The sequence below is a fragment of the Drosophila arizonae genome, chromosome 2 (assembly GCF_054131065.1).
Source record: "Drosophila arizonae isolate 15081-1271.41 chromosome 2, UAZ_ARI_1.0, whole genome shotgun sequence".
Taxonomy (NCBI): domain Eukaryota; kingdom Metazoa; phylum Arthropoda; class Insecta; order Diptera; family Drosophilidae; genus Drosophila; species Drosophila arizonae.
The window spans coordinates 9,261,652-9,276,906 of NC_142922.1; the positions used below are offsets into that span (position 1 = coordinate 9,261,652).

At 37.2% G+C, this 15,255-nt stretch overlaps 1 protein-coding gene and 1 long non-coding RNA gene across 8 annotated transcripts in view; one reads left to right on the top strand and one right to left on the bottom strand.

Annotated features, from left to right (window-relative positions):
* The first annotated feature begins 106 nt into the window (after positions 1-106).
* Positions 107-2,713, top strand: LOC149270276 (uncharacterized). The gene is made up of 2 exons (XR_016268609.1): positions 107-953; positions 1,321-2,713. It is a non-coding gene; the product is annotated as an uncharacterized LOC149270276 (long non-coding RNA).
* A 9,190-nt stretch (positions 2,714-11,903) lies between these two features.
* Positions 11,904-15,255, bottom strand: part of Gycbeta100B (guanylate cyclase soluble subunit beta-1-like) — a 51,766-nt gene continuing 48,414 nt past the window's right edge. For all 7 annotated transcript variants that reach the window (XM_018018608.2, XM_089462526.1, XM_089462528.1 and 4 more), the window contains one exon: positions 11,904-12,377. In XM_018018608.2, coding sequence (XP_017874097.1) covers positions 12,050-12,377 — 328 coding nt within the window. In that variant the 3' untranslated portion in view covers positions 11,904-12,049. The remainder of the gene's footprint in view (positions 12,378-15,255) is intronic.

The window sequence follows — 15,255 nt, forward strand, 5'->3', positions numbered from 1 at the left end:
ACACTAGACAGCAAAAGAAAGAAATGATAGTTGAACAAATATATATATATATATATATATATATATATATATATATATATATATATATATATATATATATATATATATATTTTTTTTTTTTTTTTTTTTATTTTTTTTTTATTTTTTATTTAATATTATGAGAATGAGTTTTAAAATTAAAATTCGCTTCATTTTACTAACTTACATATTTTGTATTGATTATTGTATTTAGTATTTTTTAGATAGATAGATGAAAGTAGATCAGCCATTATATTGAACCTTCTATCAGCTTATAGATTCTCTAAATTGATTATTAAGAGTATAAATGTAAAAAAAAAAAACGAGTAAAGCTGAGTCATCGAAGCTCTTAAAGAGAATAATGCTCGCTTGATAGTTAATATCTCCTCCTATTCACACTCTCAACAGTAGCAATAATAAAAACAGGCTAATCTCATCTCATTAGTAGGATCTGTATTTTGTTGCATAGTGTATTATGTGCATTTGCAGTGCAAAGAAATTGCTACGAAATTTATAACGAAGCAATAGGGTCAGAGCCAAAGACATTAATCTTGAGCCAACTGTCACGTGCTTTGGTGTCCGCCCTGGACGTAGCCATGACACGTACCCATTCCCTAGCACACACACACACACACACGCAGGGCGTACAGCCACGCCTCTTGGCAAATGTATTGTGTGCATTACGCTGTTGTCAATCAATCTTGAGCAAATTGATGGACAAGTTGCCGTTAGTTATCTCCGAGTGAGTATGTATGTGTGCATGTGTGTGGGTGTGGGTGTGCATGTGTGTGTGCTTTGGCATGTGTGTCTTGCCTGTCATGGCTATGAAGCACTCGCGAACGACAGTTACGCTCAAAAGTAGGCAACTAGTTAGAATCACTTGGAGCACTAATGGATGATACGTCTGAATGGTTGTTTAATTTTTGAAATATATAGTGAGTATATTTGTTTATAATTTATAAATATTTAATATGCTGGAAAAACTTCAGCAGCGGAGCAAATTTATCAAGTAGTGAATCTATGAAACTCTATTCTATAGTGTTTCAGATCCAAACAAAATATTCAAGTAATGGACATCGAGATCAGAGATTAGAGATTAGCATATTTATATAAAATAATATAATCAAAGTAAATTAGTTCATTATATTCAGAAACTACTGGGCCTTGCACACGTTAACCGCAATCAGGTGTTTTCCACTAGCCTTTATATTTAGCCAAAAAAATACAAAATGGTTTCAGTTAAGGCCGCCATTTTTACCATCAACTTTCGTTTTTTGACACCATTTGGCCAACATCTTACAGGTCACGAAGAGCACGCCGCACGTGTGGCAAGCATCTCGCTGGGCATGGTGCTGCTGATTGTGATACCCAGCCTGCTGCTGGTGGTCTGTGGGGCCAGCTATTGGATACGCGAAAGAATTGCCAAGGAGGAGGCGGAGGCAGCTGCCGCTTTGCTGCCGAAACGCCCCAAGCGCGTGCTGAGGGGGAATGTGGATGGGAATGGGAATGCAAATGGAAATGGAAATGGGATTGCGAACGAGATTGAGAATGAGCAGATTTGATTAGCACGCTAATGAGGCGTGTAACGCAAATCGTGTGATGGGATTTATCTCTGTGGTTGTGTCAGCTGTCGACTCGCGATATAAAATAAATTTAAAACACACATCAAATGTGCAGTATTTATTATTTATGTAGTTGATAGAATGTTTAAGATTGTAAAAAATATAAATATATAAAATAAATATATTTAATCTGAAATTCTTTTTGGGTAGAGAGTAAATATAATAAATAAAACATTGTTATAGGATATTTCATACTATACAATTTATATAATGTGTAAAGCAGACAAATGTATGAATAAGCTATGATAATTAAACAAAAGTATTTCGATTTTTTTTATTATCATATTAAAATATAAAAAACAACTTTCATAAATTTCAGGGTTCAATTAGATATTTTTATTAATATTTAGTTTAGGCTACATATATTCATGTATATATATATATATATATATTTATTTATTTATTTATCATTATATTATTAAAATATTTAACATTTACACATTAAGTAGGGCAAGAGAGTGAGAGACAGAACGAGAGACTGTTGAGAGAATAATTAGAGACAGAGATACCGTTTCAGCTTTACCTGCATAATTTACAATATATAGAACTTGCCACGAACTCTCTCAAACTGCGCCCAACTCTCTCTATAGAACACGTGCAACAAACGAACAGCTCTATGCGATCTATGGCCATAACTATATATTTCTTACAGGACTTACATAGAACTCTTTCAGCTGAACGGTTTAGTATCTAATGGATGCTTTATCTTGTATATATGTATATATATATATATTTTGTTTTCTTATAAATATATCTGTTTTTCGCTTTCTATAGCTGTGATTACACTGTTGATATTTCGGGATTATAATGCTTGCGTATTTCTTGTATCTCCTCCTCGAATCGGCTGGCTTAAGAACTATAAAGCTATTTTCAGTTTAAAGTATAGTTTTACTCGTAGAGATTTGTCTTCATAACACTTATAGATGTATATTGCCAATAGTTTAATCAATGTACAGGAAATTTCACAAATAATATATTTAGTATTTTAGTATATTTACTAAGGTATTTTTTCATTACTGGTTCTGGATGCGCTTTATTTAGTTTTTATATTCCTTTGGTTAGCTTTTTATTTACTTAAGATATTTTTATTATGGTTTGCTGTCGATATTACATACATGTATGCATCTATTTATATATATTTTGTATTTATTTGGTATTCTTGTATATAGTGAGTATTTATTTGGTACTTCATTTGGTATTTAATTGGTACTTTATTTGGTTATCTTGTGAGTTACTTGATTACAAGTTTCGTCTTTGGTGCATTTGAGTTAGCTAACATTTGGTTTTCTGGTCAGTAGCCCTGTATAGAAGTTGGGTGCAAAGCCATTCCATAGATTCCATGTATATAGCATTCAGCATTCAGTGTATTCAGCATATTCAGCATTAGGTAACCATCGACTGTGCTACAGTTGCTAACGTACATTTGGTGCCTTGTGGTATACTTAAGTATTAACAAGTTAAGTTTCGCTTAATTAGTGTCCAATGTGTGGATTAGAATATTTGCCTTACTCGACGGACTCATAGACATGTTTATACAGTTCTTTTTGCATATGAGCTCTTGTTCTGCATTTTCAATGAAGTTCTTGTTAAGCATACTTATACAGAGTTAGAGTTACATATATGTATGTTTGAGTAGAGCCTACATAAATTACACCTATAGTACAAAGCACAAAAAGTTCAGCCTAAGAAACCATCACAAAGTAGAAAAATAAATATAAACTCACGTCTCGAGCTTATTCACAAAATACACTCACAAAAGCCTCGACGCATAAATACATGTATATATATTTAACTCATTTATAATATCTTTCCTTTCTTGTTTTTGTTTTGGTTTTTGTACAGTTTGAAATACTCGTTCACACACACAAAACACACACACACACACACACTCCTCTCTACTTACTAATTACAACAGACGAGTAGTTACAATAAGGGCTCCCTTAATCTGTCGATTGCTGAAATGAGAAAAGAGCATATATGTATATATGAAATAGATATAGTCTATATATAATAACTGTATATAATTGAAGCCTTGTGCAAACGAAAAGTTCATAAAGTTTTTAGCTTGGCCATAAATGCGGTTAAATTAAAAATCAAAACCCAAAACGACATCACCTTTTATTTGCGCTCTATTGGGTTTTGTTTGTTTTGGCTTTGGTTTTTATTCTTTGTTATACCCTCTAGAATGGGTAAGTGGGTTAAGGGGTATCAGGGTTTTGCTGGAGTTTATGCAACAGGTCCAGAGAATTAGTAGAAAAAAACAATGTAAATTATTTTATTTATCATATAATATAGTTTAATATAGCTTATATAAGTTCTTAGGTATTATATAAAGATTACCTTGAGAAATATGTCTGCTTAATGATAGATACCCTTTGTGCTAATTGCAGAGCACCGTCTAGTCAGTCATGTTGCCTTGTTCTCAGCTCGTTTACCTATTTTTTCTGCTTCTGGCTTTCTATGCGCTTACAATTCAATTTGAACCCTTTACGGCCAATTACGTTGCCAAGCCGAGCCGAGGCAGGACAGGCAGGCGAAACCGAATTGAGCCAAGCAAAACAGAGCCGGGGCAACAGTGTCAGTGTCAAAGTTGAAACCTGGCCGCAGCGTGGCAACTTTTGTTGTATGCCTCGTTTCGTATGCCAACGGCGTGGCCCGAACAACAACTACAACAACAACAAACTACAAAGGCTCTAAACAACTTTTGTATGCCAAAAATAAAAAAGTAAAAATAAAATAAAAAAAAAAAAACAAGAAGAAGAAAGAAAAGAGTCAGTTCAAACAGAGCATAACGTTATCTTTATTTGCGTCCGTCTCGTCGTCTGACGGTCGAAAATTAAAAATTGCAATCACGTAAAGTTTCACTACAGAAGCCAACGAAAGCTCAAAGGTCTGCCAAGAGACGTTTATTTATACCGTTAGCCGAACAGTTTTATTGGCCAAAATATTTGATTTCTTACTTTTTTCTGCTGGCTGCCAAAATGTCTTTTATCTGCTCTGGCCAAGTACTAAATATCAAATATATATGTATTTGTTGAGCGGTAAATTAAAATAGAAAAATAAACTTGAAGGATTTTGGGGAATATTAAATGAATATAAACAGATTTTCTCAATTGTCTGAAAGGGGGGAAGGAAAAATTTTAAGAGATGTCAGTGGCACTCATTGCTCTTTCTCATTAGCTCCCTCATCTATAAGTTTATATATTTAGAATTGTTTCTAATGTCAAACGGAAGTTATTAAATTTGCAGTAAAGTTCACTGCGAACAAATTGTGCGAAAGCGTTTAAATTTTTAATGCATGACAATTGCTGGGATTGAAAATACTTGGGCGGTATGACATGGGGCGGTGCCTGAGTGGCACTGAGTGGTTGATCGTAATTGCACATGCATGTAAACCGTAAGCCGTTGACAGGCGAACACACACACACATGCGCAGACAAACACACGCAGACATACATAGTAAGAGAATGACACGCTAAGCAATTTAACAATTTTACAGACAATTAAACAACAACACGATGCTCGGGGGTCCTTGCGGACGGCATGTGTCCTTGGGCTGAGCTGTCATTGAATTGACTGGCCCGCTCTCCATTTGGCTTAAATGTACTTGCATCTAAGGCACATAAACTATCGATTAGTCGAATGCGCAAAAATAGCAGCAGCAGCAACAGCAAAAGCAGCAGCAAGTGACTTGGGCGGACAGCTGGCATTCGTGGAGCTTGGCCTGAGTTGGTTGGACATGGACTGCTGTGGAGAAAATTGAATTAAAATTGTAAATATCACAACTCGGGTGCGAACTTTATAGCCCACAAATCAAATGCACGCGCCGGGACCCTGTCTGACTGCACAGCGCTTTGGCCTTTTGGTTCATGCCAAATGTTGCGCATACGCCCGGTTGTGCGGAACTTTAGCCGTAAACCTGTAAACCTGCCCTCATTGTGGCTGTGGCCGCTGCTCTAGTTTTTTTATTTTATTTTTTTTTTCACTTTTACAATCTATTTGTGTCTGCTCTCTTTTATTGGTTGGTTTTTGTGTCACGTCGCTTTTGATGCGGACCTGAAACAAAAACCAGCGCAAAGATATCCGCTATCTATAATGCAATTGTGCACAAATAAATTAAATTGTTTTATTTGTTCCGCTATATTGGAATTTGCTTTGGATATTTTATGCTGGCGAATTGAAAGAAAATATAATGAAATTATTCTGCAGGCAGCTCATCTCATCTAATTAGTTTGCTTTAGCCTTTTGTGTGGTTTTTAGGTGAATGTGCATTTAATGTTTATTTATCAGCATTTAATATGAATTTATTAGGAATGTTTAATAAAAAAATTTCATTAAACTGTATAAAAAAGTGAAAATTCCAGTGCGAATTTTTAACAAATATAATTGTAATATTTCCCATATTATGCTTTTCATTAAATTGTGTATTTATTGCTCGGCAATTCCTGCATTTATTTCTCATTTTAAATCTCTATGGAATAAAATACAAATACAGAGAATTTAAGAGCTAAGCATTTTGTTTTTTGCTGAAATATTTTGCTCTCAGCTTTAATTAACTTTTCAAACGAAAATGTTTCTGTGCAGCTTATTGTTAAAACCATTTTTGTCTATTGTATAATATATTTAATTAATTTGCCACAGCTTTTAATTTGCATTTCACATTTAGTTGAGAGCAAGCAATTTGTAAATGCATTGCCATAATAATTATGGGTATACAGGTGCAAGCAGCAGCTATGTAAACCCACAAAGAGCGTTTAGAGCAGGGAGGGGAGGCAAAATGGTGGGTAAATTTAAACGCTAGTCGAATTGATAGTCGGAGCTGCCTCAAAGCTGGATTTTATTTCATATTGTTTTTATTGCAGTCATGGGACATCCATACTGCCAATTTTGCGCAGTGTATGCCAGCTGGCGTGAGCGCACCACAAGCTGGGCTGGCTGGGCGTAACAAGCATTGTAGTTCAATTAAATATGCTAAGCTCGAATCAAATTGATTTGTTGTAGGCAACATTTCGTGGCAGCATTCACTTGCAACGGGTGTATGTGTGTGTGTGTGTGTGTGTGTGTGTGTGTGTTTGTGGCAGCTGCAACAAATTGTGGCATAGCAATTGCAGCAGAGTGGGGCAGAGAGCGCTGCATGCGCATGTCCTTGGCAATTTATGCAAATGAAAGGCGTCTGTTTGTCGACTGTCTGTCTGTCTGTGCGTTCGTCTGTTTGTCTATGTGGTAGAGGGGCGGGCCTGAGTGGCGTTTAGTTAATGCTGTTGTTAAATCGTGCATTGTCGCCGGGCGGGTGTGCGTTCCAGTGTGTGTTTGCAGGCGTTTCAACTTTAATTGAAATTAGTGCCGAGTTTTCCATTAAGTCCTGACTCTCATATTTACACAGAGATTCAATGTAAGTGTGCGTAAGCCCACTGTTGTCTGTGAGTTAATTTGAATTGTGGGACAATCGCAATGGGAACTTAAGTTTGATCTACTGTTCGGCCACACACACACAAACACACACTCATACACCCACACAACTGTATTTAATGGAGTTGGGAGCAGGACTGAACTGAGAGACGCTTTATGGACACAGCTAGGTATCATTTATTAATGCTGCAGAGTTGAAGCCATAAAACTTTTCGCTAGCAATAATCAAAGGGGACAACTTTGGGACCAAAACTAAAAATGTGGCCCAAAAGTTTTTGCCCACGATTGCACAAGTGAAATGAAGCTATGGTACCTGAGTGTAAGGTAAATAGTAAAGGGCCTTAAGTTGCGTTGGCTCTCTCAAGAACGACATCAAAAATAATTCAATATGAAATGTGCCTTTGAGCTTCTTTCCGGCAGAGCTTTCGGGTCACGCAGCGGTGCCAACGTGTGAGTTATTTCTATTAGAATGCGCAACACATGCGCCAGATGTTTGTCGCCACTTACAGCCCTTTTTTTTTTCTTCTCGTGTTCATATTTTGGCATTGCACACACGGCGTATGCGTAATTTTTCTCTAAAAAGTCATGCCTGCGCGTGGGCCGCACCGGATGAAGCGCTCGAGCACATTATCATCATTGACATAGTCGTTGTCATCAGCATTAACGTTAGACATATTATTATCTGGCTCAGCTTTTGTGCCTTGCCGTATAATGAGTGGCTGCAGTAGGGCATATTAGTTATGCCAAGTTGTCTGCTTGGCAGGAGATAGAAGAGACCCTGACTAGAAATGAGATAAAAAAAAAATGTGCTCAAGGTTCCCTTGACTTCCATCAATATATGCCCAATAGAAAATATGCAAGGTTTGCCAATTGAATGTGGAATAATTGTGCAAAAAGAAAGCTTATTGTGGAAATCGAGAATCTGGTTATTCAACTACAAATTCATGTGAAACATTTGCATAAGAATGCCAGGGTATTTAAGGGTAGCTAGGGTAGCTATTCAATGGCAATTTTTCACAATTTTTTGTTGCTGTTGTGTGCCATCTGCGATTCTCGCCTGCCTCTGGTCTACTGAAAGGCAGCAGCATTGCCTCTGACATTTTGTCGTTGGCGGCTCATCGCAATCATAATTTCCATCTTTATGAATTTTTAATGAGAAAAACCCAACTCGAACTGGAGGACGAAACAGAAGTATAAGCAGCATCAGCGGCAGCCGCAGTGGCAGCGGCAGTGGCAGTGGCAGCCGCTTAGCCTGTCACTTGCAATTTAAACTAAATTTTTTATATGGCTCGACCTTGAGCTGAGAACTGGAAGGCTGCGTGAGAAGATGTTGTATTTAGTTAGGCAAATATTTATTTGATTGGTTTCGGGATTTGCATTTGAGTATTTGAAATGTGAGCGACGCGAACACACGAACACGAACCAAATTGTGCGCGAAAATAAAAAGGAAAATAAAGTAAATATAGAAATGCTAGAGTAAAGTACCTATATATATGTATATATAAGTCCATGAACTGTAATCAGCACGGAAATGTAAAGAAATTATACTATAAATTTTTGTAAGTATTTATATTTGAAAACAGGTAGAAGGATTATAAATGAGGGAGGGGCAAGCGGTTCGAAGACGCGCAAACCTAATTAAGAGCTCATTAGAGTGTTTTTGGTTTGCGCATTCAAAGCGAATGAATAATGCTGAATAAGTAAGTGCATTCAGCTAAATTAATTACATCTACAAAACTGGAGTGTCCAAGGGCCGACAGCATTCATTCACATCGAAGGCCCATCAAAAAATACAAGGATTGAAGCTCTTCGAATTTAAAGAGGCTAAAAGCGGACAACTGGAGTCAACATCCTGGCCAAATAAGCCGGATGTCAAATATATATACAGATATATATGTATGTGTATATATAGAAGAAATATGAAAAAAGTGCCGTTATTAGAAGGTAACAGCAAGCAGTAGCTGGGGGCAACCGGATGCTTGGAGCAAGCAGCGTGACGAAAGTGTTGCAAGAATTTTCAGGCAACGAAGCATATTTAATATGGTTTCCTGCTGGATAGACAAGCTTACTTATGCCGTGTTTCCCTAAGAAACGAGCAGGTGTATATTCGATTATGCTCATCCAAAAAGAGACACACTCTTTAAGTGAAAAGTTGTTGAGTCTATTAAATTTTTATTGAGTCTCTACCAATATTAAAGTCGATTGAAGTATTACTCATACTTATAAGAATGAAATATTGTATGACAGAATGAAGAGTTACTTTTAAAGACCTTCTCAATATAAGAAGTATTTTAATTAAGCAATCAGAAGAGGTTCGAATAAGGAAGTAGCTCTCGTACAGGCAAATCTAACTTTGTAGCTATAATAAATTTTATTTACCAACCGAAAATACCCGCTGTTATCACTCAAAGTTTTATGTTCAAGCTTAATAACTGATTTTCCTTATAATTTCAGTTTGCATTACATTAAAGTCTCGTTAGAAATTATACAGACAGGCAGTATACGCATCGCATATTTTATGATATTAAATAAAAGAAAATGCCAGGGCTTATTTTTGTAGCCTAATCCAAGTTAGAGCAGGCCGTTGCGCAGCTAAAAACTTTCTTTGCCCAAAACCAATCCCATTTCTGGCTAAAGACCTTAATTTGAATCTTTTGTGCTGCCTGCATTCGTTATGAATGTAAATGAGCTGCTGACCGAGACGGAAATGTGATTTATATAATTTATGTGAAATGTGCTTGCCAAGCATTTCTTTTACCCTTCTAATTATTGTTTGTGCGCTAGTAAAATAAAATATGTATATAGAAAAGAGAGAAAACTGCGACAACTAATCAATGTTAATCCATTTCTAACGAGGCATCGTTAGAGACACTCACACACACACACACGTCACACACATATTTGTTTGGCATCATCATCAAAATGCCTTCCAGCCTGCAAGTCATCAAATTGCATTATTGTTGCTGTTATTATTATTGTTATTGTTGGTATTTAACGATAATGTCGGTATATCGAGGCCATAAACAGACATTGAGAGCCAATATAAAATGCCACGCCCACACACGGAGACTCTCTAAACAAATCTGTATGCAAGTCTATGAGCAACTCTCGCCAAATCTGTCGCCAGTATTTGCCAATGTATCTGTGTATCTGTGAATCTGTGTATCTGTGTGCATGAGCCGTCTTTTGGGCGTTTAATGCGATTTGTTGTGCCTGTGTCTCAATGCCCATATACATTAACAAAGTTTTGTTGGCTTCAAGATAAACTTGAGTTACATGACAGCGCGAGGGTCGCTGACATTTTCCAGGCTGCCATTTGTCACACTTTTAACATAGCTGTTAACATAGCTGTTAACGCATAAATAACATATTTGATTTGTGTGCGTTTGCTAGATACGTGACATGATTTTGATTAAAGATCAATTCGGTTTTTTTTATTTGGCAAGGAAATAGATTTACGTAACGCAATATCCAATTATTATCATAGGGAGAATCTAAAAGAACTTTCTAAAATATAATCTGGGCCTAGGTCTGTACTAGAACCAAATATTTCTTTGAAGGAAAACACGTAAATTAATTACAAATTCCCTTTAGCATTTTTTTTTTATAATTTGAAAGTCCCAAGACGGGCTCAAAAGGGTCTAGGGATAAGTCATAACGGATAATTGAAATATAATATAGAAATTAATTTATTTAAAAGTATTCAGAGCATTCCATTATATTTCTCTCTCTCTCTCTCTCTCTCTCTCTTTCTGTGGCTTTCGGTAATTAGACAAACTTTGCTGTTTGCATTTCAATTATACTCTATAATTGGCAAGTTGTCGGGCAACCCTCGCAAATTTATATTTTTTTGTTCTGTTGTTTCTTGCATGGCAGCCTTTCTGCGTCTGCGGTTGTTTGCTCATGCCAAATATTTGATATGAAAATATGTGTTAAATTCCTAAACTTTGGTGCTCTTTCTTTCTAGCTCATGGCAAGGCTCATTTTGTTGTGGTCTACTGCTGATATCCTAAGTGTATAGATATATATGTATATATATCACGCTTGCAGTCACAGGCGCAGAAAGAGGCTAGCCGAACTTTTGTAAACAAAAAACAAATACACACACCCACACACAGACAAGATAAATGCAAACATTTCGCTCGTTGCTGTTGACAATCCTTTCGGCTGCTCCGCAAAGTATGCTACAAAATGTGAGAGAAGCGTGTCGTGCCTTGGTCCCGGCAGCTGCTACTGCAAAGCAGAGATAGACATACAAATACATACATATATATGTATGTGTGTGTATTTAACTGTTTGCCATATTATGGCTTTTATATTGAGTTGTTTTGGACTTATCTAGTTTACGGCACAAGCGGCGGCGTTTGGGCAAACAGCATGAAAACTTGTACAGGATGTGCTTCGCTTTTATGGCCCGGCAGCCAATCGCATAACACTTTAACTAATGGCCACAGTCACGGAGTGCGCCGGCATAGAAATGATACATAATGCTAATTTTGTAAACCAGATAGACGCCTTTGATTCATGCAGTACAAATAAGCCTTGTAAATATGCCCATAAATTACGTATACGCAGCGTAATCGCTGAAGAATTGTAAATCATTTGTAAACTAGCTTGTGCGAGCGCCACCCATTGACTCTAGCGCTCATTCCATATATCTTTTGTGTAGTGGTTACAGTTGTTAGAGCATTAACATAAATTACCTTGCACAGCGATCCATCCACAGCATCCACAGCACATCCCGATGCCAGCTTCTTGAGTCGTAGCCAGAGCCAGAGCCACAGCAGCAGCAGCAGCAACAGTCACACACAGATGCACACACACGCAGAGGACAAATGCATTGAAATGAAGTGGTTAAGTGGCTCAGTCACACACACACACACACACACACACACACACACACACACACACGCACACATCCATATACACATTCAGTTAGATAGTCGCTTGGCTGGTGAAGTCAAGGAGTTGCACGTAGATTTACAGTTTATTTGCATTTCCTATGCATCTGGTGGCACCACAGGACCCGTTGCGGCTGCACCGCCGCTACCACCGCCACCACCGCCACCGCTGCCGCTCGCCGAGGACGTACGTGAGACTGGGGCATGCCCCAAGCCCATCATCAGGCGCTGCGATGTGGCCGTTGGCGTTGTGGGCTGCAGCTGCGGCGAGTCGAGGCTGCCGTTGCCGCTGCTGCTCGCATTTAGCGCGCTGCTGGCACGTGTCAGGAACCAGCAGTCCATTGGCGTCGGCTTGCCTTTCATAATGACCGGTCCACGATATTCCAGATTAAACGAATCATCCTGGTTGATCTCCTGGCACAGCAGGCTACAAAGAGAGAGAGAGAGAGAGAGAGAGAGGGAGTGAGATAGAGATAACAATTTCCAATCAAAAGCTTACTTTAACTAGAGATAAGAATATGATTTAGGGACATTCGCTTAAAACTAGTCCCAGCGCTCGGCGCCTGCTGAGATTTAAATTGCGAGCACTTCATATTGACTACGTTTGAGCTTGGAGGCGGCTACAATCGTCTGCAATTTATTACCGGTACTTGGCTAATGTATGTCAACATTGAGAGACATCCAAAGGCACATACACACACCCACACACACACACACACACAGAGGAGCACTTGAAGCCACTTGAGCGTGTCCTGGCCATTGCACATAGTTGGTAAATGATTTCGGAAGTACTTCACAATTTACTGCGAGCACATTTTATACAATGCTGAGAAGCAGAAGAAAAATGATTGCTGTTGGATGTATGTACATATATATGCACGCCTGGTATATGTGTTATTAATATATGTACATATAACTGCGGTATATATATTTAAAGTCGTAAATGCTGCAGCCAGAGCAACACAAAAAGTTTTTGATTCATGGCTTAAAATTTACTCAATATTTATAATTTATTATTATATAAATTATTATAGACAAAACAATCAAACCTAAATTTATTTACGTAAAGCAGTATTTGATGGCATTTAAATTGAATACTCAAGTCTATTGCTGTTCATTTGAGATGAAGGGTTGATTACTAAGAAAAGCAAATTTGCTATTTATATATGTAGTAGAGAGCGGCATGAATGCCAGCAAAATAACGGGATTCCAATTAAAGAGTGTGCTCGTACATGACTCAGAGGCAGAATATTCAGCTGAGCAAAAACAAATTGAAGGAGTGGAAGTGCGAGCTAATGAGTTGAGTAAATGAGTTATCAAGTTCGCATATGGGCAAAATGATGTTTGTACATGAAGCACGGGACTGTAAGAGAGTGTGCATGCTCGTCGTAAGATCATATTCTTAATGCCCATCAATGCTTTTATACCCTGCCCACAAATAATCATGTAAACTCAAACATTTTGCATGCGCATAAAAAACTCTTACAAGAGTATATATAATTCTCATTGAGAAGGAACAGAATATGATCGTTGTGCACATAGAGGGAGTGAGCAAAGGGCGATAGAAAGAGTAAGAGAGAGAGAGAAAGAGAGAGTGATCATTCCTGTTTGAGTGCACTCATTTTGTCGTGTCTTATTATCACTGCTCGAGCCTCAAGCAGCCGAGCCGAGTGAATGCGAAGTAGTAATACGAAGTAGTTAATGCATGCAAAAACTCAAGTGACTCCACTGACGCCTTCTCATCTTTTTCATTTCGTTTTAAGAATTCAGTTTTTCTCGCTTTTTTTAGTGAAGACTCTAAGCCATTAAGAGTCATAGCCTAGAGCCTTCAGTAAAATGAGCGAGCGCTCTAAGAGCGCACTCAAAATTCAACTCACTCCAAATTCAACTCACTCCAGACGTTTTATGCCTTTTCCTCGTTCATTCGACTTCATAGCGAATGGACTCTATGTGACGTCTGTTGAGAGTGAAGTTAGGCATGTCATGTTGCTTGAAGACACAGACTGACAAATATGAATCAAATGTATTAAAAAAAAAAAAAAAAAATGATTATGAAATTAATAAAGACTCAAACTATATTCTCGGAAGAGTTGAGGCGAATTTTTCAGGATTGGCAAAGTTTTTTTTTTTTAGTTTAGCACATCCTGTTGTTTTCGTTAAAATTTTGAAATTATTTAAACTATAACAGCAAAATAATCATATTTGTTTCTTTCCAAAGCAACACAAAATCTCTAAAACTTTTCACATTTCGCTAGTTTTGCTGTCGCCAAGTGCAATTTATTTGTTTCCCGTCACAAATTTATGTAAATATCTGCATTGTGTGTTTTCCCATTGAATTTATTACGCACACATTTCTGCTCGATTTTTCAGATTTCAATACATTTCTCTCTCAGTTTTTATGTCTTTTTATTATATTTTGTGTATCTGCATATATTGAATTTGTCTGGCTGCGTACGTGGCGCTTGTTGTGGTCGCATTTCCGTTTCCGTTTTCGGTGCAGTTGCACCACAATTTATTTGAATACCTCACACAACAAATGTGTTCATGTGTGAGTGTGTGTGTGTGTGTATGGGATGCCTTGCAGCATCTAGTTGATTATAGTGCTCAATACCTGATTGCATGCACATTTAATTCAATTTATTTTACCGTTCGATACGCGGTTTACATTTCGGACACAATATTCGATGGGCCACCCCTTAAATGGAACAATATAATAAAAGTCACAGGTGAAATTGATGTCTTTTCACTTTTTAATGGACTGCACATTATAAGATCTTGCGATTTTATCAGCTGAATACCCCGTACGAGGACATATGTAGAATGGGGTATACTGTAAATTGTTGGTAAATTCATGAATTTTGTCGATTTTTCTTGTTATTTTGCATAACTTAGGGTTAGGCATTGAATTATTTGGACTCTAATGATTTTTAGCATCTAATATCCTCCTCATAATTAGTGTCTTATTTATCTACATTTATCCTTTGTCTCGGTTTTATTTGATTAATGAGTATATTTACGTCTGATAATATAAGCTTCCATGTATATAATTAGCTTCTCCTTATATATCTAAAATTTGCTTGTTCTTTTCATAAGGATATACCACTTCATACCAGATTACAGGGTATTTATTGTGTAACTTGAGTAGATTCAATATATTTCTATATCGTCTTTTTGTTTAATTAAAATACACATTTTTTGTTAAAAGCAAATCCCACTGTTAATCTGGGCTACAGGGTATATAGCAGTCGTGCAACTGTCACTAACGTCCATTCTTAATCAACTCCTGTTTATTCAAGCGATTAAGG